The sequence below is a fragment of the Limanda limanda genome, chromosome 4 (genome assembly GCF_963576545.1).
Source record: "Limanda limanda chromosome 4, fLimLim1.1, whole genome shotgun sequence".
Classification (NCBI taxonomy): Eukaryota; Metazoa; Chordata; class Actinopteri; order Pleuronectiformes; family Pleuronectidae; genus Limanda; species Limanda limanda.
The window spans coordinates 4,484,845-4,509,652 of NC_083639.1; the positions used below are offsets into that span (position 1 = coordinate 4,484,845).

The 24,808-nt window shown below is 42.4% G+C and overlaps 2 protein-coding genes across 13 annotated transcripts in view; one reads left to right on the forward strand and one right to left on the reverse strand.

Moving 5' to 3' along the window:
• The window catches only part of ca16b (carbonic anhydrase XVI b), a 92,610-nt gene extending 73,957 nt beyond the window's left edge, over positions 1-18,653 (forward strand). The window contains exons 12-29 of the mRNA XM_061069473.1: positions 63-813; positions 1,365-1,503; positions 4,315-4,406; positions 6,095-6,186; positions 7,598-7,694; positions 7,811-7,893; positions 8,305-8,439; positions 8,531-8,665; positions 10,735-10,907; positions 11,024-11,159; positions 12,341-12,487; positions 12,959-13,052; positions 13,610-13,686; positions 13,836-13,964; positions 14,124-14,270; positions 14,385-14,527; positions 15,526-15,661; positions 16,216-18,653. Of these exons, the coding sequence (XP_060925456.1) occupies positions 63-813; positions 1,365-1,503; positions 4,315-4,406; positions 6,095-6,186; positions 7,598-7,694; positions 7,811-7,893; positions 8,305-8,439; positions 8,531-8,665; positions 10,735-10,907; positions 11,024-11,159; positions 12,341-12,487; positions 12,959-13,052; positions 13,610-13,686; positions 13,836-13,964; positions 14,124-14,270; positions 14,385-14,527; positions 15,526-15,661; positions 16,216-16,362 (2,853 nt within the window). The 3' untranslated portion in view covers positions 16,363-18,653. The remainder of the gene's footprint in view (positions 1-62; positions 814-1,364; positions 1,504-4,314; positions 4,407-6,094; positions 6,187-7,597; positions 7,695-7,810; positions 7,894-8,304; positions 8,440-8,530; positions 8,666-10,734; positions 10,908-11,023; positions 11,160-12,340; positions 12,488-12,958; positions 13,053-13,609; positions 13,687-13,835; positions 13,965-14,123; positions 14,271-14,384; positions 14,528-15,525; positions 15,662-16,215) is intronic.
• Positions 18,654-20,965: 2,312 nt separating this feature from the next.
• cadpsb (Ca2+-dependent activator protein for secretion b) overlaps positions 20,966-24,808 on the reverse strand; it is a 59,722-nt gene continuing 55,879 nt past the window's right edge. For all 12 annotated transcript variants that reach the window (XM_061069844.1, XM_061069843.1, XM_061069841.1 and 9 more), the window contains 2 exons: positions 21,236-21,340; positions 20,966-21,142 (listed from right to left, as the gene is read on the reverse strand). In XM_061069844.1, the coding sequence (XP_060925827.1) occupies positions 20,966-21,142; positions 21,236-21,340 (282 nt within the window). The remainder of the gene's footprint in view (positions 21,143-21,235; positions 21,341-24,808) is intronic.

Sequence of the window (24,808 nt, forward strand, 5' to 3'; positions counted from 1 at the left end):
GACATTCATGTGGCACTGTTGGCCGACTACTTATCCTCTTATCCCCTGCCCGTCTCCCCCAGCCCACCATTTCTCCAGCGTCCTCTGCAGACATGGCTCCAATAAGTTCTGGTTCATCCACTTGGACGTCGTCTGGCATTCACTTCTCCATCGTCTCCATGGCAACGGGGATGGGCCCCTCCTCCAGTGGCAGCCAGGCCACGGTGGCATCGGTGGTGACAAGCTCTTTGCTGGCAGGCCTTGGCGTTGGTGGAGGGGTCATCTCCTCTCTGCCCAGTTCGGTCTGGCCCACGCACGCACCACGAGCCTCTCAGAACACCAACCGTCCCTCCGCCCTGCCGGCGAAGTCCAGCACCGACCAGGCGGCTTCGCAGGGATCCGAGATGGACACCCCGTCTGAGGAGAAGCAGGCTGCCGGGGAGGGTGAGGGGGAGGAGGAGGAGGGCGAGGGGGAGAGAGAGGGAGAGCAGGAGGAGGGAGAAGATGAGAAGAAGAAAAAGAACAAGACTGCACCTGAGAATGAGGAAAAGCAAGCGAACAGCACCGTGGCCAAAGAGCCTTTAATCCCCACCCCTGCATCCACAGCCAAAGAGAAAGGAGACGGGACGGCGACAGTCAAAGACAACACGACGCCTGCCAGCACCGGTGAGGAGCAGCTGGTTAACGTGGAGGAGAATCCGACAGACGTAAACGCAGCCTCCACTCAGGAGCCTCGTAATGACAGTGCTGAGATGCAGATTCCTCAGAGCTCCACACTGTCTCCAAAGATCAGTAGTGACGGGAAGAATCTCTGGCCCTTCTCGGTCCACACTGGTGAGAAGACGTCTTTCTTTCAGTTCATTCACATCCCTTCCAAACACAGAGACAAAAAACTGTCCATAATCCATGCTCTCTTGTTGTCAGCTATCATACAACACTAGACTTCTGTAAACAGTACCAACAGTATGGAGCCCGCTTTAACATAACAAATAACTTGATTTAAGTTGGTATTTTACACTGGTTATAATCTCAGTCAAAGACAAAGCTCCAGGCTTTGGTGTCAGTACAACACTGAGCCCGAAGGCAGAAGTGAGCTGTCTGCCCGAGGGCTCTGCCCCGAGGAAATCCCTTTAGCATATTTCAGAAAAGTTAGCTTCAGAGAGCGGAGCGTTTTTGCAGAATATTTAAATCTTAAATGATGTAAATCAACAAATAGATCTGCACCAATTCAAGGTTCTAGAGTTTCATCTGCAAATAAAAATGTTGCTGTCAGAATACTTTTAAAACATGCAAATCTTCAATAAACATCCTACACCAATGAACAGTAAGCTTTGCAAAAAGTTGGAATATTTATCCATGTTATATGTGCATGTATTATGTTCCAGACAGGACCACATTGTCCAACGTTACCAGAAGCCCTACTCCAGGGATGGGCAGGATGGTGTGGATCGTCCCCCTAGTGGTGGTGTCTGCTCTCACTCTGCTCTGCCTCATAATGCTGCTCATTGTGATGGTCTACTGGAGGTGAGGAGAAAGTTCAAGGAAATTAATCTTTCATTTCATAGAGGAAATTTTACTGGTAGACAGTAAAATGTCATTACACCAAGTGGTATTACATACAGAGGGGGATCATCTTCATCCTCTGTGTCTGGATATTCCTGTCTGTCTGTTTTCCTTCAACTTCCTTAAACAACATTTAACAACATTTTCACTATTGTCCAAGGAAATATTTATTGGTCTTGATGGAAAATAGATTAGGGACATTTAAGGGACAGACATCTATGAGTTTGTGAGATTTGGTGCAGGTTGACTGAATTTAAGGAGCGTTTGGCCTTGGGGGAACTCTACACTCTACTGAGGGCCATTCTGGTTTAAATGTGTCTGTTTTAAGCATGTGTATCCATTTGTGGGAATTGGTCCCAGCCCGTCTGGTAGTTAGACTGCTCTTGTGCCTGCACGTTGACATCAGACCCATCACTTACTGGAGTGGGGGGCTGGTGACCTGAGGGCCGCCCAGAGCCAGCAGGGGTCCCAGCTGGCTCTTTATCTGCCGGGCTGATTTCCAGCTACGCTATTGGAACCCTAGTAATTACACAAACCAAGCCACTGGCACATGTGGGATGGCTAATGAGTTGCAAATAGCACTGCGGACCATTTCCTCAGCTAGCTGCAGGCCTATTTACTGCCTGTACAGGCTCTGCTCCGTGTCGCATAATCTTTTGTTTGTTTACAGTCGGAAATTATTGTTTGTTTTTGGTTAAAGCTTGAAATGTGTTCTGCCTTAATTATGAGATCTCTGCAGGTAATGTTAAATGTGGAATATGTTGGTGTCACATCATGATATAGACAGATCTATAGTCGTCAGCTCCATATAAGTGTTAAAAGCAGAGACGGCTGCAGTGGATTCAGTGGATGGATGAATGACAGAGAGTTGTGGTATTTCGGGAGCAGAGCAGGGGCAGCTCTCAGATTGGAAATGGCCGTCACAGCTGCTGTTGTGACAACTCAGACAGTTCACAGACAACGTCTTCTTCCCCCGGGGAAAGACTGTGATATAAGATGAAATCAACCCATTCACGCAGTCTCTACTCTTCATGCTCTGCGTAGCATCGCTCTGTGACAGCGCTGCTATTTAAGCAAGTGAGCGTCTCTGCTCACAGATGTTTTCTTCATCAGCAACGTAATTAATATAATCCATTTGCTGTATGAATGTTTATTCAACAATATGTAATCAATGGACCATCTACTGAAGTTTAATCTGCTTGTCTTCTGTTTAGTTTGTTCATTTCTCCTTGCGTGGAGGATCTTAGATCATGAGTCTTTCTACAGTGGAATTAATTGCATCAGCTGCAGAGCCCATCTGGAAACCTCTGAGGCTTGAGGTGTTCATCGAAAACTCACATATGTTGAGCTGAGAAAACAACTCCTGTCCTCTATGACTGACTGTGTGATGTTGGTGTTAAATGGAATGCTGTAATCTACTTTCTTTACACCAGACATTTGTTGAGAGATGAGCTCATGTGTCCCCAGTTTGCATTCCCTCAACGCAAACTATTCTTCTGAGGCCCAGGGACGGAGTCAGGGAGATGCTGGTTTGTTACCTACACCACATCCACGCCCACAGGGAGCCATTAGATGGGGAGTCACTGATGCGAGCCAGGGGGAGATCTCCTCCCACATTTTTTTTCAGTCTTCCCTTTTCCTCTTTCTCTCTCTCTTTCTCCATCTCTCTTTTTCTTTCTTTTAAATGCAGTGCAGCCTTTTTTTTGATTTTATTTGTGTTCCATCTGTCTTAAAGAATGACTAGCACCTGCTCTCTCCTCTGCTTCAAGTACAGGTAGGTTTATACCTTGTTGTGGGATGAAAAATGGGTATTTATATTTGTATTCACTAGTGTATAATGTGTGTGTGTGTGTGTGTGTGTGTGTGTGTGTGTGTGTGTGTGTGTGTGTGTGTGTGTGTGTGTGTGTGAGGGGTAGTGGAGGCTGGAGAGGATGCGCAATGTCCCGGGGACCTTAAAGATCTACAGACCACTTCTGTTTCCACATTGTCATGGTCTTGCTAAAATTAAGGACTTTTTTGTTTTTCAATTAATTTCTTGCCATATTAAATTGATTTTTATTGTTGTCCTTTGAGCAGGAAATGATGGAAATTGAGCCAAAAAAAAACTTCATATGATTTGACCAGATTTTTCCCTCCGATAGTTTTGAATCTCAGACTGTTTAATATTTAAAAGGAATTATCGAACACGATGTGTTAGCTTTTTAAAAAACTGGATTTTTTTTATCTACGCATAAATGGTGGATTTTCATAACTTTCATCAAATATAAAAATATCACGTTTTCATTTGAACTTTTTGTTTTTGAGCAGCAGCTGCAAGGGACAGTCTTTTTCTTCAGAAAAAACTTTTAAGTTGATTTCATTGTGCTCATAATCAAAATGTGAATCCATGAAAGTGTTGTGTCCCAGAGAGGGAATCTTAAGGGGATGGGATGAGTTTGGATTAGTTGTCTTCAGTTTGAGTAAAGAGCTAAATCGAGTGCTGTGCCGTGTGTTGCTAATAGTTGTTTACCTGATCCCTGTAGTCGCCTCACACTGTGTTTCCAGGAGCTGCTCTCTCTATCTGTGTGCGATCAGCTGTGTCCTGACCACTCTGGGGTTTTCATTAGCAGTTTTCTGCCGTTCCTGTGTCATTCTATTCAACATTTAGATGCTGATGTTGACAGACCGGATCTGAGGACAATGGAATAACGACTCCCTAATGTACTTTACTGTGGCTTTACCTGTGCTGATAGTGTGTGGTTTCACGGTGCTGCTCTCTCTGTGTCCCTGTAGGAGATTCTTCCAGACAGCTCACTTCTATGTGGAGGAGAGCAGCTCGCCACGGGTGGTGGCCAACGAAAGTATCCCAATCATCCCTATACCAGGTGAGCCATGATTGAATTGTTGAATTAGAATATTTATACATGTTGCATGTAGATATCTATACTGTTGTATCGAAGAAAAAAATTTGATTCACTGTTTGTCACAGTTAATAGATCAGTGGTTCCCAACCAGGGAGGGATGCTAAAACGTGTGTGTGTGTCAGCTAAAATGTCAGTGAAAAGGGGGGGTTATATTTGAAGTTTCAATTGTAAAAGTTTATTTTTTAATAAAAGAAAATGTATACTTATTACTTATTACTTATTAAAGTAATAATAAAATTAAGTTAATTTAATGTGAGTGATGGATAAAGAGTCAAAATGCTCAGATGAAAATAATGAAATTATGGTGAAATATCTGAAAGTAATGGATGTGATTTTTAATGCAGTACTCCTCCCCCGTAAGTCACCCCTTAACTCGGATGGTTTCTCTGTCTATGAGATTGACGGCTTCATTTGCACAGTTTCGGTTGATTAGCATACGGAACGACTGTGGGAGCAGCTCTGAGAGGCTTGTTTGACTGGCTTTTCTCAGTCTCGGCTGTCGTTGATATCTGACTTTCCGTTCACACTTGCTTAAAGCTCAGGGACGTTTCAATCCAGTGATATAATAGGTGATGAGCGCAGCTGACGCCAGTATTTACTCTGCAGTTATTCAGCCTGTATTGCTTGCTTTTCTCTGTTTTTATATCCTTTGCCTTTTCTTTCTCCTCAGTGTGAGAGTTATTATTTTTCTCAGCACACACACACTATATCCTGAATGACTGACTATGTTATTAATTGAAATTGAAATGTGCAGGAAATTCAATCCATTAAGCTGTGTCTTTAAAGACTAAGAATTTCCATTACTTGTCTTCAGTGATATTGCCACCATTTACTTTTTAAATGGAAATGGAGAAAACAATATCACTGTTAAAAGAATTGATATTACATTTAGCGCTGTGGGACATTTAGTCGAGCTCATGTGTGGACATACATCCCTGCAGTTAGATTTCCTGCCAAGACACAAATGTCCCTAATGTTAATTTCAATCTCTCGCTCCTAAAGGCCCATTTCACCCAGAACACCTCTGAGGTGATTAGACTGCTACGTCTCTGGACTCAAACGCAGGAGGGAAGAGAGAAATGTTGATAAATGAGTAGATTAACAAACCACAATTCACCTTCAATGCTGTAACTGCTGAGGCAAGTAAGTGAGTCGAAGGCCCCAGCTGCAGCTGTGTATTAGTTGAAGCATTGGCCAGCGTCATCACTGATGACAGCTGGGTCCCCCGCTCTATTGTCCCTGTGTGACGGTGACCAGTCTCATCACACGTCCCCTGTGTGTGATTTAAGGCTGATTTGGCTCAGATGAGACAGATGCTCCTTCCTGTAAATGTTCAAAACACATACGTTAGAGGATTGTGTGCAATATAAAGCTTTCTTCCTATTTTTTTTCTCCTCTCCTCTATTTTCTGTCACTGCAAAAGAGACTCCTGGTTTCATCAATTACAATTACTAAAATGTTATACGTATAAATGACCTTGCTTTTCTTGTATGTATGTATGTAATGTGTGTATTGCCAACCTACTCTATGCATATGCACTCTGCTCTAGAGGCTCTCAACCACTCATTCTATGGAGAATCTAAAAACTGATGAGTCAGGATATCAGCTGCCCACACATTAACCATGGCTTCTCTCCCTGTTCTCTGCAGATGACATGGATGCCATCCCTGTGAAGCACTTTGTGAAACACATCATGGAGCTCTATAAAAACAACCTGCAAGGTTTTGCTGAGGAGTTTGAGGTGAGATTCAAACACCACTTTAGGGGTGATCGGCTCCGGAGCATTTTCAACCTTCGCCGCAATATTAAATGCCAGAAGAAATAAAAACATATGCGTCTGCTTTAGTCGTGCTGACGTTTGTGGTTTTTAGTCAAATGTTTGAAGACACTGCTGTAGAAGGTGGTTCAAACCTGCATGTCTGCTTCAGGATAAACTGTAATAACTCTGGTGATGTCCTGACTTTTCAGGACTAAATTACTTAACTGCTGATGTTCCCATCAGCCTCAGCACTCCACACGGAGATGGTGAACATTTAATCTGCATAGCATCCATATGTTCTCATTGTATTTGGCTCGAGAGATAAACTTAGAGTTTATTTTCTCGATGTTGGTTATGACAGCACAGTTCATGTCCTTCTCTTTAGTGTAAATGTTGTCTGCGTCTAAACATTGGGTAGAGATTATTTCCTGCATGTGTTTGTGTGCAGAGTAAGTGGTTTTGAACAGATGGTTGAGGGAACGATGGAGGTAGACGGTGGTAATTAAAGAAGGTCTGTCTGCTGGTTGACTGGCTGGGAGCACATCCTCTCCGTGTAGCCAGGTGAAGGAACAACGCAAAAGCTTCACCCCGCAGAGGATTTATTTTAATTGGGGTCATCTGATGGGATGCTTGTGTGCATCATTCTCAAAAGCACAACACTGAAAATGTGTTAGAAAAGATTGTTGTGCTTTAGAAGTGAGTGGGTGCACTGTGGTGTGGTGAATGAGAAGAGAAGGCAGCCGTCCTCCTGGAGGCTTGAGTTCAAACCCGAGTGGCAGAAAGCATCTGCTCTGCTGAAGTGCCCTTGACCGAGGCTCTGAACCGCTGCCAGAGGTGCAACTTCACAGTTCATTCTGAGCGCTAAACTCCGTATGCAGGGGACCAGTCCTTGAATTAACAGGGGGAATTCTTTAAACTTCCTTCAAAGACCATACGTATCACAAAAATAGTGAAAGAGCACTTAAAGAGGGTATACCTCCGCCAAGGACCAACAGCCTCATAAATAAACCACACATAAGTTCACTAGATCTTGTTTCTTGAATCATGAACCATGAATAATTCTCGAATCAATGAAAATGTTGAAAAGTCCTATTTGGCAATGTGAAAGAAAATTGCTGGATCTCCCCCCTGATCCAGCACCAGCATTTTATAGGTTCTTCTCTGATGCATAATAAATCCTTTCACCTAGTTTCATGGTAATTTGTTCAGTAGTTTTTGCATAATCCTGCAAACCAACAAACAAACATGGACAAAAACATAACCTCCTAGGTGGCGGTCATAAAATCAGCAGTCTAAAATGTGTTAACAACATAAGTAAATATAACGTTACAGATGGTAATTCAAGTAAATCTCCTGCTCTCATCCAATAAAATGTCTTTATTTCTTTCTGCAGGAGGTTCAGCGCTCGACAGCAGACCTGAAAATCACATCGGAACATTCCAATCATCCTGACAACAAGCACAAAAACAGATACATCAACATTGTGGCCTGTGAGTCAGCTGTAAAATCCGATTAGGATGCCGACTGCTGCGCAATCCAATAATGTTTTTAATAACATGTTTTCATCCTTTTAATGATTCACACAAATGTGTTAATGCTCTCCTAGACGACCACAGCAGGGTGAAATTACGAGCGCTGGCGGGGAAAGATGCCAAACATTCAGATTACATCAACGCCAACTATGTGGATGTGAGTTTTACTAAAATACATGAGATCCCATTCAAGGTTTAGTTTTTTTTTCTATATATTTAGCTGATCCTGTTTGTTTTTTTTCTTATTTGATTTGGAAATGCTTTGTGTGTTGTGTTAAGAATAACTCATGGTGCTAAATGCCATGCTGACTGGTTTATTTAAAATATCTATCGACATTTCAAAATCATTAAAAATAGCAGTGCAATATAATTTCGATTTCTATAATAAAGAACTATTGATTCATGTATAAATGTTAACAACTTTGTCAGAGGAAGAAGTGGATTTCATGACCTACTTATATCTTGTATCAGTAAACCAGTCGTGTAAGCTCTATCAGAGGTTGTGGGTAATCAATGCAAATATTGATTGCATATTATTGATAACACTCAAAGACGCCTCCGTTTGCAGGGCTACAACCGTCCCAGAGCTTATATAGCTGCTCAGGGTCCTCTCAAGTCCACGTTTGAGGATTTCTGGAGGATGATGTGGGAGCAGAACACCGGAATCATCGTCATGATCACAAACCTGGTGGAGAAAGGAAGAGTAAGTTCACTTCCTTTGCTCATAAAACTGCAAACAGAAAACCCACATGACTCTGTGACTGAGTTTCAATGTGTGTGTTGTGTCATTCCAGAGGAAATGTGACCAGTACTGGCCGACAGAGAACAGCGAGCAGTATGGGAACATTGTGGTGACGCTGAAAAGCACCAAAGTGCACGCCTGCTACACACTGAGGCGTTTCCATATAAGGAACACGAAAGTTAAAAAGGTAAATAAAAGGCAGAAACAACATCAAATGGATGAGATTTTGCTTGATCAGGTTGCACCAGCTCATCTTAATTCAAATGCAAACTCTTTCTGTAGTTCCAAATATTAAATAGCTAGTTCCAGACTGTTTCAGTTTTGCAATTTATTAAAGGTCCCCTCGTATGCCCATTTTACCACAGTTGATATGGTTCCTTGGGGTCTTAATGAAATGTCTGTAACATTTTTTGGTCAAAATACCACAAGGATCATTTAAAACAACAGCCTTTTTACCCTGTCTAAAACAGCCCTCTTCAGATTGACCTCTTTTGAGTCCCCCCCCCCCCCCCTCTCACCACCCCGCCCCCTCCTGTCAATCACACACACACATCCACTTTCACGTCTTAAATCTCTCCTTAGCATATGTAAGGTTGTTAAAATAATTTTAAGTCACTGTCCTGCACATATTTCTGTATTTGTTTGTTGTGTTTCTTCATTGAAGCTACAATTTTAAAACTACTACACCCTCTGATAAGGATGTACATTTATTTAAATACATGCATTAGATATGTGTGTATACAGTATATAATTGTATCTGAGCGCTCGCACACACACACACACACACACAGACACACGCACACACACAGATAGACACAGTCACACACAGGCAAAGGGATGTGGGGGCTAGCCTTGGAAGCTAACACTGCTGCAACTTCTGCGGCAAAATGCACTTAAAACTCCGGGTATGAGTCTATTTTAAAGCGAGCGACGGAGGCGGCAGCGAGCTGCTGGTGACCGGCACCGGTTCGTGCAGCTCGGGCTGCGTGGAGCAAATCTGTAAGAGCCACAAAAGTTATAATGTGCAGCTCTCTGCCCCCCTCCTCCTCCTCCGCTTCGCCACCCTGGCGCTGAGCGAGCCCACCGGCACCGGTACAATGCAACCGGAGACCGGGGGGGGGTCCTTGAACACGTTCCAATGCTAGTTTCTAACAAAGACAGACACACACAGAAGCTACGAGTCGGGTTAGCCTCCGAGTGCATTGTTTTCTATGTAAACGTGCTGCATGCCCGGGACGCCACAAACATACACACACACAAGCTAGACTCCGAGAGCTAACAGCGGCACCTCCGAGGATCCCTCACCGGGACGTCCCGGAGCCCTCACCGGGACGTCCCCGGAGCTAACAGCGGCACCTCCAAGGAGCCCTCACCGGGACGTCCCGGACCCGACAGCGGCGGTGCACGGAGGTGCCGGTGCCGCAGCTAACGCTAGGCTAGCGTTAGCGTCGCTAGCAGCAAGCTGTTCTGTATTCATACATGCTGCTTCCACCGGGGCAAAACACACACACAGAAGCCAGCGTTAGCTGCTGCTGCTAACAACAACAAAGTCACATCCAGTTGAGGCAGCATAACCACAGCATCAACACAGTGAAGCAGCTCCGAGCTCCTACCTGGAAAAAACACCAACAGCTCACTCTCCCGGCTCCGGGCTCTCGCCTCCCGGGCTCCAGGCTACGGGCTACGCGGTGGCTCTCGGGGGTTGAATTCGTTTCATGCTGCTAGATAGCTTATCCAAGTGTTAACAAGTCTCGCAAGAATGCAATCGCGGCGCAAACCAATGGAAGGTCAATAAAGTGGGTGGTTCTTAAATCTATTGTGGTTCCATCGATTGGTGGGTCGAGTGTTGGTGGGGGTCTCTGCGCTGACGTAACCCTAACCCTAAACTGCCAATGACGTAAAGAATGCCCATAACCCCATTGGACGCTCGCTAGCGCATACTTCCTGACATAGAGGAACCACACCAGATCGCGGGAGTTGTGTTTTTCCACAGTTTTTGGGACGGTAAACATGCCAGATACCCAAATTAACGTGTAGAAGCACTACAAAAGTGGAATTTTCATACGATGGGACCTTTAAATCTTGGTGCTCCAGTAAAACTCAAACCGTAACTTCACACATTAGACGCATCAAAGTCTGGGCAGTACTAATGTTTATGTGACAAAAAGTTGCATAAAGTCTTATACATAGCAGTAGTGTGAAGTCCATGTTTCGGGTTTCCTTCTCACCTGGGCCTCGTCTTCTCTTGTGTTTCAGACACAGAAGGGGAATCCGAAGGGGAAGCTGAACGAACGCACGGTGGTCCAGTTCCACTACACCCAGTGGCCGGACATGGGCGTCCCGGAGTACACCCTCCCTGTGCTCACCTTCATCAACCGCTCGTCAGCGGCTCACACTGCAGACATGGGCCCAGTCCTGGTGCACTGCAGGTATGTGTCATTGTTCCTGAGCTGCCGGGCTCAATAAGTGTTACTTCTGAGTGTCAAACTCACCTATGGGCCCACTGTTATGCTCATACTGCTTTTTGTTCTGTCCTTTTTTTTAGTGCAGGGGTCGGGCGCACAGGAACATACATTGTCATTGACAGCATGCTGCAACAGATCAAGGACAAAAGCACAGTCAGTGTCCTGGATTTTCTCAAACACATCCGCACACAACGCAACTACCTAGTGCAGACGGAGGTAAGAAACTCTTAATCATCACTTGTGCTGGGAAACGGGAAAACTTCTCCCACATTAAGAAAGGTCAGGATTAAAGATGAATAGGGAGTCATAGAGGCTGTTTAGCTCGATACACTTGGCTCAAGTAAAGGTCAACGCTTTTACCGCAATTTAATGCAGCACAGTACAAACTGTTACATACTCACCACAATACAGATGAATGTTTAACACCCACAGTAGTGATATGAGTATATGTAGATAAATATCCTCTACCCTCACTATCAGGTCTGTCCTCAGATCGTTTTGTGTTAGTGAGACTTAATCTTACAGCTGTTTCAATCAATTATTTAGTGAATCAATCATGCATAAGTTATGTGAACTATTTTAATTGGGTCGTTGTATCTGATTGTTTAGTTGATCAAATTTAAATGATGACGCTCTGGTTACTTTTCTGAAAACCCCAAAAGTTAAGTCAAACATCTTGAACGCCCCCTGGTGGCTGGCTGCAATATTGGTCATGAATCCACCCTCATCCATGTTAACAGATGGAACATGGACCAAATTAAAAAGTAAAAGTATACGTTGCTTGTTCAACTGTTAATTTTTCTGTGACATTTGATGTTAATTAGCTATTAAATACATTAAACTGGGTGAAACGTCATGATTGAAAGCTGAGACGGCCTCGCGATTGGTTGAGCAAGTGTACTGAACAAGACTGCATATACTCTTGCTTTAAATACTCAAAGATGAAGTGTAGACACATGATACATCCTAATTTACAGTCTATGTTTATATTATTTTATACTTTTACTTTTTGACCATATTTTGGAAGCAAATATTTTCTATTTTACTTCACTGCATTTAGCTTAAAGCTTTAATTTCTAGCCACATCCCAAATTTGAATTAAACATGACAAATATAATGAATAATAAATTAGATTAAATAATAGATTAAGTCACACTTAAGTATTTGAAATAGTTACAAATCGCCCCATCATAACCAGTCACAACAGCAGGGTGCAGCATCAACTATACAGGGACAGATTTACGTTATGTTTACATTTGTAAATTAAATATTGAGTGCAGCATTAAACTTGCTCCTCAGTAAATATTGATATATGTGATGAATTTCGAGCAACTCTACTTCTGATGTTTAATTTCTGACACTCCCCGTCTCTAAACCCTCTCTCCCTCTCTCAACAGGAGCAGTATGTTTTCATCCACGATGCTCTGATGGAGGGCATCATGTGCAAAGAGACGGAGGTGCCTGCCTGGCAGCTCCACGGTTACGTCAACAGCATCCTCACGCCCAACTCAACAGGCAACACACGGCTGGAGAAGCAGTTCAGGGTGAGTCGTGAAAACCCTCTGGGGCTCTGACGTGTCTGGTTCGACGAGCTGTCACCATCTGCATTGACGGCGTCGGCTGAAATTCAGGCGAATGTTGGATCTGTAGCCTGTTAACAGCGATCGCTGTTGTTTCCCAGTTCCGGAAAGGAACAGACTGAGAGCTACTGGGATGTTGCCCATTATAACATTGTGTCTGTCAGAGCTGCTGCCTCATGCAGGAGCTTGATGAACGTCTCATCGAGCTCCTTCTCTTTCAACACCAGGAGAGACAAACTCATTTGTTCCGCATAATGTAATTTCCTCCCGAGCTTCACATGCTCTTTATTAACAGAGGAAGACTTCCTATCATTCTCTGCTGTTAAACAATATTATATCTGCATCTTCATGTGTGATTTAAATTTCCAGACGACTCTCAGACCCAAAACCAGACTTTCTAATCCTCTGCTCTTTGCCTCCTCTCTCTCTCTCCAGCTACTGACTCAGTGCAACACACGCTTTGTGGAGTGCTTCAGTGCGTACAAAGACTGCAACAAGGAGAAGAACCGCAATTCCTCAGTGGTTCCCTGTGAGTATCTTATCTGTTTCACCACAGCACGCTCGCAACTGAGCTGTGGTTTTGGAGAAGCAAGGTCAGGCCGAGCACGTCAAGCTGCCGGTCGGGTTGGTTAGAGTAGGTTTGCAAAACAATTAATGAGGGTGGCTGTCCTGAAAAGATTTACACAGCTAGATTTGTTATTAGTTTCAAAGAATAACTCCATCAAAAGCATTTCTAAAACATGAAATCCGTCCTCTGTCGATTTTCGTTCCCTATTTTTAGATTAAATTCAATCAGAATTAGAATCAGGACATTTTCAAGCGTAGTTTTTCTGCGTGTCCCTATTTTTCAGTCAGTAAATTATTAACGACAGTTCATTTTCTAAAATTAGAATCTATTTCCATAATCCTATAAGTTAATCTTACGATGCCTTCCCAGCTCCCTGACAGAGGAAACAGAGGTGCTTGTTGCTATAGCAACAGTGAGCACTGGTGATGAATGTGTGCATTATCAGCCAGTGCAATATTATAGAGCCCCGGCTTGAGATTTAAATGGTGTTTTTTTTCCATCTCTCTGCCTTTTTACAGCGGAGCGAGCAAGGGTCGGACTCACCACTCTGCCTGGAATGAAAGGAACGGATTACATAAATGCGTCATACATAATGGTACGGTCTTGTTGTTTGAGTCTTGTCCTTCCTCGCTTTGTTTTATTTCTGACATTTCTCTGTGATAATTTATTGAGTGAACTCAAAATGGCAGTTTGTGTCATGGTCTGAGCTTCACAAAAACTTACAGCTCACCTCTGTCACCTCAGGGTTACTACAGGAGTAATGAGTTCATTGTTACCCAGCATCCTTTGCCCCACACCACGACAGACTTCTGGAGGATGATTTGGGACCATAATGCTCAAATTATTGTCATGTTGCCTGACAACCAAGGCCTGGTATGTATCGAATAAACCTAATAATCTATTCTTTGATCTGTTTTATTTATCCTCTGCTTCTTCAGTGACTGACAAACATTAACGTGGTAAAAATAATTGACAGTAAAAAGAAGCATTAATGAAACAGTTTGACAAATGAGGTTCCCTGTGTCTCTACAGGCGGAGGATGAATTTGTTTACTGGCCAAGTCGAGAAGAGGCCATGAACTGCATCGCCTTCACCGTCACCCTCATCAGTAAGGACAGGCTGTGCCTCTCCAACGAGGAGCAGATCATCATTCACGACTTCATCTTAGAGGCCACACAGGTAACCTGCTCCTCCAGCATGTCACATGTTCCATACATGGTGTTTTATCACTGTAATGTGGTCAGCCGTGACCTCACGTATGACATGTGTATGCTCCTCTGCTCTACGTGACAGGACGACTACGTTCTAGAGGTGAGACATTTCCAGTGCCCTAAATGGCCGAACCCTGACGCCCCTCTCAGCAGCACCTTCGAGCTGATTGGTGTCATCAAGGAAGAGGCCATGACTCGAGACGGCCCCACCATCGTGCATGATGAGTACGTTTGGGTTTTACTCCATGCTGTTCATACGCAGCCTTTATACACAAGCACAGGAAAAGTCAACTTGTAAGGCCAAACTCAAACTAATGAAAAACATCATAAAGAACTCTGTTAGTTAGTTAGCAGGATTGTGAAAAAACTACTGAAACTATTTTTATGAAGTCTTATCGAGAATGACCCATTCAGTTCTGGAGCTGATAAATGGTCAGAACCAGGACTTGTTTTTTAGTTTCTTTAATATGGTGAGGTAGAGCTTTAGCCGGCAGAGGTATGCATCCTCCAAGAAAACTTCTATTTGTAATATGTGCTGCATAGAGTCCAAGGGCTCCTCCTGGATCTGGGTGTTAAGGGATCTGAAGTGGTGAAAGAGCTGCATTGTTAAATTGCTGTTAATTTGTCCTATTTGAACAAGGAGGGTTTTAATAAGTGAATAATGGCTGAGAGCGTTCCGTGCCACTTCTCAGAACCTGCAGACAAGCTGCCAGGATAAACAAAGCCACCAGGACTCAGTAACCAGGCAACCATAGCAGCATCCACCGCGGCTCCCAGCGGACGTCTCTCCCTCAGGCCTCAGCAGCTCTTAGTGAAAACATCACTGAGTTCAATACTCACTTCAAGAAGGGCCCGACAGTTGAACGGACTTTTCTCAGAGAGTTGGGACTCCATGTAAAGTTGGAACAGAATAACTAACAGGCCAAACTGTCTCCTCACCCGTTGACACCAGATGCTAACATCACATCACACATTTTATCTTTTCTTTTAATGCAGTGTATTTTATTTTACTTGTCCGTTGCAAAAAACTGTGCATGTGTTAATACCTACAGGCTGTATTCAGTTGAGGTGATGATGGCAACTGCACACATGCAAATAGATCTACACATCTGAAGTGAAGGAGTTAAACTCCGGGTTCAGGATGTGTTATACCCATTAACAGGAACACTCTTCGAGACAGACTCGCATCCTAGAGAACTCATTGTGATAATGTGTGTATTCAGGTGTGGAGCCGTGTCGGCAGGGATGCTGTGTGCCCTCACCACGCTGTCCCAGCAGCTGGAGAACGAGGGCGTGGTGGATGTCTATCAGGTGGCGAAGATGATCAATCTCATGAGGCCGGGAGTCTTCACTGATATAGTGAGTCTGAGTTCATGTAAAACAAAAACATTGAATACAGGTTCTGGTAAAGAGGTTGCTCGCAGATAATAAATGTACAGTTCCTCTCAAGTCACTGTGTTTCCAGGATTTTTAGTGGCCATAGTGGGCAGCGGTTTTTCTGATTTCTCATCAGAACCATGTTTGAAGTTTGTTCTGCTGCCCCCAGTGGCCAGAAATAAAATATATTGTCCTTTTGAATCTGGAAATACAAATACAGTGGCTTTTATTAACTTTCAGCCACTAGAACGCAGCAAAAATTAAAACAAGCTAACATTAACTTTATTAGTAATTTAAATAAACAGCATTCACTTAATTGTATAGTTAAGTAATTGAGCCATATAGTAAGTGTGTCACCAAAACAAAGAGCAAAAGCTAGTTTTTTTTTCCCCACTTTTGGGTTTTGTATCACAAATGTCCCTTTATACATCAGATTCAGTGTTATCCAAAACACTGATTCATTAATTCACAGCTCCACAGTTTGACACTGGAGGCGGTGCGTTGTGTTGATGCCTGTTGTGTGTTTGTGTGCGCAGGAGGAGTACCAGTACCTTTACAAAGCCATGCTCAGCCTGATAGGGAACAGAGAGTGTGGCCTGAGCCCCCTGCACATGGACACTAACGGAGCGGTGGTGATGGCGGACGAGTCGGACCCCGCGGAGAGCATGGAGTCGCTCGTCTGAGGACATTGTCATGGGCACTTAATTTGTAAAAAATCTGCGAACTTTTCTGAGGCCTTTTTTGCCAGACTATTGATTAAATGAATAACCTTATTACTTTTTATACTGATAAAGGTTTTTTGATATTTATGTTTTTGTCCTTTATTTCTTGTCTTAAAATGTTATCCTGCTGAGCGTTTGCACCTGTTTTTAAGTTGACGTGAGGAAAAAAGCAGCTCTGTCCGGTTTGCACTAAACTATCAGTGTTACTGCCTAAATCCAGCGACTTCAAATTCTGGCTACACAACTAACCTGGGCTCCGCGGACCGCCGAGAGACGAACCTGAAGCGTAGAGACCGGGAGGAGTTGAAGGATCCACGTCCGATAATGTCTCAAAGCGGAACACGGCATCACGACGTGGCCCAGCATGCATTGTCACTTTGTCACCTCGATCAAACTGTTTTGAGGCTCCACTCCACACGCGTGAAGAGACTCTGACCCGCCTGATATTCACAAATTGTCCAAATATCTCACTGCTGTTTTGTGTAATGTACTTATGGCTTATTTTGTTCCAGTGTGTTACAACATGTAATGTGAACATTTACTGCTTTTTAGAGGGATTTATATTGTTATGTTTGTTTTGTAATATATATATACATATATATTATATCCTTAATAGCCAGCCAATGTTTTTCTTTCACTATTTGTCCACTGGTCTTTTGTGTAGATTCCTATTTTGTTTTGGAGATTCTGTAGCTGATCATGAATGACCTACACATCTCCACCTATTTTTTATTTTCCAGTATTTTTCAAGCTTCTCTAACCTTGACTGTCAAAGCTCAACAGTTTTAACACGTGGAATAAGTTTCTGTGTAACACAATGCAACGCCTGCAGAAAGTATACACCCCCCACAGGTTTTCATGTTTTCTTTTGTGACATTAAATCACAGTGGATGTGACTGGGACTTTTTTTAAGATGATTTAACCGCAAAGAATGGGGGCACAGTGGTTCTGAATTAGAATCGGACGGTGGGGGTCTTTCTCTGTGGAGTTTGGATGTTCTACCTGCTAATCCGTGTGGGTTTTCTCCAGATACTCTGTCATCCTTCCACAGTCTTAAAACATGCAGATTAGGTTGGAATTAGATTCACGGCCAATGTCAGCTGGGATTGGCTCCTGTGACCCTTAAAGGTCAAGGTGCTTAGAAGATAGATGGACCTCAGTTGAAAACACACCCAGTTTTTCCAACTTGCTCCTCCGACATTACAGAAAGGATTTTTCCTTTATGTTTCACTCTCTACCTTCAGAAGCCTTTTGATTTTGAGGATGTCCCTCTTCACATTTCGAGCTGTAATGAACTCTCTTCGATGGATTTAGGGAACTTCTGTGCCTTGAAAATCATTTTAATTATTGATGCTCTTTAGTAGCTTGTCTAATAATTATAATAATTATTTTGCCAGGAAATGGAATGAATAGCTTCTGGACTTCAAATCGTTTCCTTGATCAAAAATTAGTTTTCACTCTTGTTTTTGACTGGCCCTAAATAGAAAAAAAAGAAATCCTCATTACATCCACTGTGACTCGCAAATGAACAAAACATTAGAAATTCCAAATGTTCGGGACGACACTTTTTTGGGAAGGTAGTGTAGCTTTTGTTTTGGTGGCTTGATGCTTTATTTGTAACCAAAGACGTGGTTCCAGTTTGCAACATGCAAGTGGGTTTGTCCTGAGATTTATTAAATCGGTAGAATTTAAAATCCAAATGTTTAAATTTCACAGGTTTACAGAGTTGTCAGAGTTGTGAATTTAAACCTGTTTCTGGTTCGAGCCTTTGGGGACTCACTTCATCAGAGAACATGATGCTTTCCTCACTTCAGACTAATAGTCAAAATCCACATTGAAAAATTTGTTTTATTTTGGCCTAATATTTGGTCTCAGCAATGTTTTGTTGTTTTTAATTCCAAGCCCGGTTTTAACCCTGCTATACGATTTAAATATTACATTTTTTCCTGTTTCTTGCTGAGAACGAAGACTCTCCAACATTTGGAGAAAAGTCCAGATTCCCGATCGCTCAGCTCAGTAACACAACTTCTTTTCAGCAACTCTTCTTTTCTCTTGTATGAACGCCAGCGTCCTCTGTTCGATATTTGTACACGTTGAAAACACGTTGAGTGCTTTGTTGCTTTAAGAACAAATGACTGACTTATATCTAACTTTTTTGATCATAGACAGACATGTATTTTCATACAAAGATTTGATTTGAGTGGTGGCCCCTGTGACAGATTGTACTTTAATTAAATATCCATTACAACGTACCTGCTCCTCTGAGACGTCCGTACTGGTGTTGAAACCACAGTTTCATGATATATGCTCCGTGGTGCAGGATGTTTATCCTCAGTGGGTTTCAACCAGGGTGGTGGTGAAGTCTTGACTTGTGACTTAAATAAATGGTCAACTGGTTTTGCCCATCTTATCTTGTTTATATAATAGTATCATGGCCATATATCCCTATGATACTGTTATATATCATATTATGGTGTCATAGTGTTATTTAACAGCTCAACTGTATTGCTATACACAAAATAAAGTCTGGGTTTGGGTCCACAGCATCTTAATACCACGTGTAACCACTAATGGATGGGTTTCTCCAAACAAGCAGTTCATCCTGGTCGCCCCCTGCTGTCAGTCTGTCACCAAACAATTATCCAGATCACTGGTTATAAACATTAAAAGTTAAAGTCCTGTGTATAAGTATCAGCAAAAAAAATGTGTAAAAGTACTTTTCTTTCCTTTTTTATGCAGAATGGCTCATTGGATTATTAATATTGATGCATTGACTTGAAAGTAACAATTCAAACTGCTGTGTATTGTGTAGCTGTGGGACACAACTTGAGCCTGTATCTGTTTATATTTTCAGAAAGCTGACGCCATTAAAACCGATGCCGAATTATCTCTTCTGCATTCATGCCGGAGCAAACTTAAAAACATGACGATTCCAATTGTTATGGTATTATTGTATTCCCATGATTGAGAGGATAATAAGGTGTTTGCAAACACCATTGGATCTAATAGAATCATGTCTGTGTTTAAATTTGACTGAGACGATCTAGTTGAAGTACAACGCTTAAAGGTTCAATGTATAGAATCTAGTGACATCTTGTGGGGAAGTTGCACATTGCAGCTGAATACCCCTCACCTCACTCTCCTCCAACAAACATGAAAGAACCTGTGGGAGCCTTTGGTTGTCATAAAAACTCAAAGATGTTTAGTTCTCCAGTCTGGACTAGAGTAAAAAACATGGTGGCATCCGTAGAGAGGAGCTGCTCCTGATGTAGATATAAAGTATTTAGATATAAATGGCCAAGGTAAAGAAAACAATATGTACAATTTAAATGGTCGAACATTTGCATTTTATATTTAATTTGACCTAAACCCTGAACCTTTCAGTAATTGTACTCTGTGATTTTCTACCTCTGCCAAACAGATTGTTTATATAAATTGTATATTGTAGATTTCAGAGTAAACATAACAGAGGATGCACATGTACAATATTTTTTATTTCGAGGCCACAGCTCTTGCATATTACAACTGTTGGCTTTCATAAGGCAAAAGCAAGAATGAATCCACCAGCTAATTCACACAGAAAACAGAAAGCGTTTGGGGAGGGTGAGAACCCACAGGCATGCAGCGATGGCTCAGAATGCAATGTACAGCATTTTTATATTTATATATATATTTATATAATATATACAAAACAACATTGAGACCCAAACAAATGCCAGACATCTCATTCTACACAATTACAGAACAAAGACGGACCAACCTTTTTTTCTTTTTTTTTCAATAAAAAAAATTGTTTTTTGCTCTTTTCTCTGTAAAAGTGCAACTCAATTAAAATAGAACCTATCTCAAGGCCTTTTAATGTTGAAATAAAAATAGAATCTCCCAAGTTATCAAAATGGAGCTATGAGAATATTGCATCTCCAGAATACCCACTTGTTGAACCGTGTCTAATTGGTTACTGAGATGAGATCACATAGCATTGACACATGGTAAAAACGCAGGTCTCGACTTACTGCTGATGTTAATAACAGTGAGTAGACGACAGTTCATCTGTTAACAGCCGTAAACAAATACAGAGGTTTATTTTCCGTTTGAAGCAGTTGGCATTCACTTAAGAACAGACAAGACAAAGAAAAGGGTCCACACACTCATCATCACGACAATGTACCATTAATGAATGTAGAATACGACAAAGAAGCGCCATATAGGTTTGCATTGGACAGGGACACACCTATTAATCTCACTCAACATTGTTCAAACAAATGGTTCTCCATATTGCTTAGTAACACATAGAAATGAATTTAGAAATGAATGAAACAAAGATAGGTGCTATCTTCATCATGACACAGCTAAACTGCCAATCATGGTTATTTTTTGACATTTTTATTTTCATTTTCCTCAGTATAAGTACTATTTTTTTTATAGTTAATAGTTCCTTCATGGGCATTTCGAGCTGACAAAGAGGTCCTAGAGTGGCTATCTGAGTTGGTACATGCATCGGTAACCAGGCTAAAGTCAAAAGTGTTAAAGGGAGGGGGGGGGGGGGGGTGTCAGTGCACAGGCTCTAGTCGTCGTCTTCGTCCTCCTCGTCGCTGTCCTTCATGGAGATGCCGGCCATGCCTCCTTCCCTCACTGAGGCGGTGGCCTCCTCCAGGATCAGCCGGTTGCGCACGGTGTCGTACATCTTGCTGTTCAGGGTGGAGTCCAGGACGCCCTGCAGGCGGAAGTCCCTGTACTTCTTCTGCAGAGGGACAGAGACACACACGTTAGGACAGCCTGAACACAATGACCTGTGGGTATTTGTTGTCGCCCCCTCGGGGTTTCCCTGCGTCACCTTGGTGATCCTGATGAGGATCTTGAGCTGGTAGACGTGGAGCTGCTGGTCCATCCGCTCAGTGAGCCAGGTCCCCAGCAGGTTCATGGTGGCAGTGTACCATTGCTGAAACACAAAAGCATAACGCTCTCCAGCAAAACACACACTCGCACACATACTCAAGACCTGTTGACATCACACTACCCTGAAAGACACACATGGATCACTAAGACACCCCGAGTGTGTTCCAGCGTCACTTCAATATAAACCTCTGTAGAGGGTTTCACATTTCACATCACCCGTGTGCACAAGTAATGAGGATTCATGTCGAGTCTCTATCACACATGATGGAACATTTCATTAGTCAGAATCAGCTTCAATCCTAGAGAATGGAGTCACGTTTAAAATAAATCTCATCAGCTACAAAAAAATTGTGAGTGGTAAAGTTTGCTTCTATCAACATGTTTTTCATCACCTTAGACTGAATATACAAAATCATTTTAAATGTGTAACTTTTACAGAGCAACAGCGCCCTCTGCAGCCACACCAGAGGATTCATTCTGTTGGACTCAGTGAAGTTGTGTCTTGTGCTGTCACTATGTCGTCCCACTCACTGGACTGAAACACAACCGAGCAGTGGATATTACCCATAATCCCCAGGGAGAAAATTAGGTAATTATTGTTTTTAATTAATTGTTTTATCTACTTTTGTGAGTTAAACAACTGGTTTATCTTTGGGAAACTCTTTATGGTTAATATAAAGCTTGAGTTAACAACTAAGTCTGGATAACCTGACACAGTCTAAACAACTAACTAACTAACTAACTAACTAACTAACTAACTAACTAACTCACTGAATGAGTAACACTACTCAAGTAGTACTTTGTCCTTCTTACCCCTACACATTTCATTCATGTGATCATTTAAAAAAATATGCTGAATTGTTTAAACTAGCCAACAGTTTAACAGCAATACATGTTAAATACATAAAAAAAGAGTTATATAAAATATGCTAGATGGGGACCTTTTGAATGAATATATTTTTACTTTTGATTGAACCGATATTAATATAAATGTTTTAAACAGAGGCTTATGTACTAATATGTGGATACTAATTTGCCTACCCAATGTGAAGTTTGATGTTTACTTTATGTAAAATACTGTTCAATTTGGACCACACACACACACACACACACACACACACACACACACACATACACACAGTGCTCTGAAGGGCTGAATATTATTTAGAGAATTTCACTCCGAGCATTGATTCTACAGCGACTGGAGAAAATGATTAAAATAAAAAAAAGCCACAGCGCAATGATCTGTCTTGAACTGTAATCGACCCTTGAATCAGTCTAACAAATGTTTTTAATATTTAGTAAAAGCTGCACAGGCCCATCAGTTACTGAAGCCAATCAGTCAGCCTTTATTTATACGTCTTTAGTAGACATTCCGGTTAGCATTTGTAAAGTAAGAAACTACACCGGAGATTAAAAAACTATTATGGAGGAATTGAAATTATAGTTTAGAGACAAGCTCATTAGAAAAAAGAAAAATAGAATGAAAGTGAGCAAATGGTCAGCAGGCGGGGAGCGCAGGTGCTTTTATCTTGTACCGTTTCTCTCCTTCGCTCTTTGGGCGGTTCCCCAGACTCGGTGAGTTTTTAAAGTTCCAAGAGAAGAGCACCCAGGTCTGATAGAAAACTGTTGTCATACCTCCAGTACCCAGAGAAGAATTCAACTTTAAACATGTGAGTAGGCAGGAACGCAAGAAGGTTAAAGCGGCCTCGGATTGGAAGTGTGAGGGTTTGTTTGGTCATCGTTGTGGTTTGGTTTGTTTCAGTTTGTCTGGACCACGACTGATTGGGTGAATGGTTGAGAGGTTTGAGCGTGAGGCCTGGATATGCAGATGCCTGTCCACTTCACAGTCGAGTTGAGCGTGCAGTGCATGCAGACCTCGCAGGTGGGTGGGTGGGTGGCAGAGAACGTGCTAGAGGAAGACTGCGCTATGTGCAAATGAGGCAGAGCTCTGAGGAGCGGGGTCATGCTAGAAGATGTACACAGGAAGTTTATTTGACTCTAAAATCATGCCAACCAACATAATGTGATAAAACAACGCAACGCAACACTAGAGATAAGTGCCACTTTTTGTTTTTGAAGAGAGGAGGCAGCAGGAATGGTGTTAATCAGAAAAGAGGAGCTCAAAAAGGATTGAAACAAATTAGTGAAAGAAAGAGAGATAAAGTAGAGCCTGTGCAACATCGAGGAACATTTTCCACATGCGAGCGAATGGAGCGGATGGATGGATGAGCGTGCAGATGGAAGAGAAAAACATTGACATCGTTCGAACTAAAGGATCGTTTTAAATGCCCAAACCGAAACATTCACAGCTGCAGGATTTGTATAACTTAAACATGACATTGCTGGGGCAGGAGATCTGTGAACTCAAGGGTCACACATAGGACACGGGGGGGGGGGGGGGGGACAAGTCCACACTATAGAGAGAGTGACGACACGGGGGGAGCCGGTGTGGACCTCAAAGACAAAAGCAGACCCACTTCACCACAGCATCACTCCTCACTCCCAAACAACAACAACAAAAATCACATTTATCCCGGCAGGAGGCGTCTCTCAGACACACAGACTGGACGTCACTGCCGCACGCAACCCAGGAAATCTTTCATACACACACAGCCGCGACACACACACCTGCAGAGACACAGGTCTGTACAAATAGTTTCTAAATGACATGAAGCACACACATCACAGCGTTATGTGTCGTTTCGAATCACACATGGAAGACACATCACTGCCAATGTATCCCGGGAGGATTATGGTTTTGTAAGTCAGTGCTCTCTCTCTGCCCTCTGACGCGCTGGTTCCCAACCTTTTTGGATTCTGACCTTCTATCGACCTGCAGATCGTTGCAGCAGCTGGGTTTATGTGCACGTGAAGCTTAGTTTGATCATAGTTATAAGGATTCACATTGTAGTGAAATTCCAAAGTCAAGTTGAGATTGCACTCAGAGTAACTGAGGATTGGTGGCAGCTACTTTTTTAAACATCCCTTGACGACATAGAACCGATCGCTCAGTATTGACTGTTAAAGTTTGATGCTGCCTTCACCCGAGATGGGGAAAGTTCCACCAGTTTCTTTTTGTTTTGTCAGATTTGGTTGTACATTTTTACTGGTTGTTATTCATGAGCATGTTTGTGTTAGAGAATAGAAGACACCATAATGACAAGCATCAGCCTATTAGAGATAATCTCTTTTTCAACTTTGTCTGATATTAGAGTAAACAGAACATTTGGATTTTGAACTCCTGGTAGAACAAAACATAATGAATCTAGTTCTGATATGTTTTATAGAGCAAATGATCATGTCTTATTACTAGTTGATTACGTACGGGCACAACTTGTGCATTCTACTGAGCTAGTTTACTTTCTTCTTTCTGTCTGTTGTGGACATTTCACTCTTGTTAAGTTGTCATGTAAGTTCAGATCGTGCAGCTACACAAAGTTTAAGATGAAACTACGACGCGGTCGATTTTGCTGAACTTCAACTGGCTCGGAATCTCCTCTCCGATGTA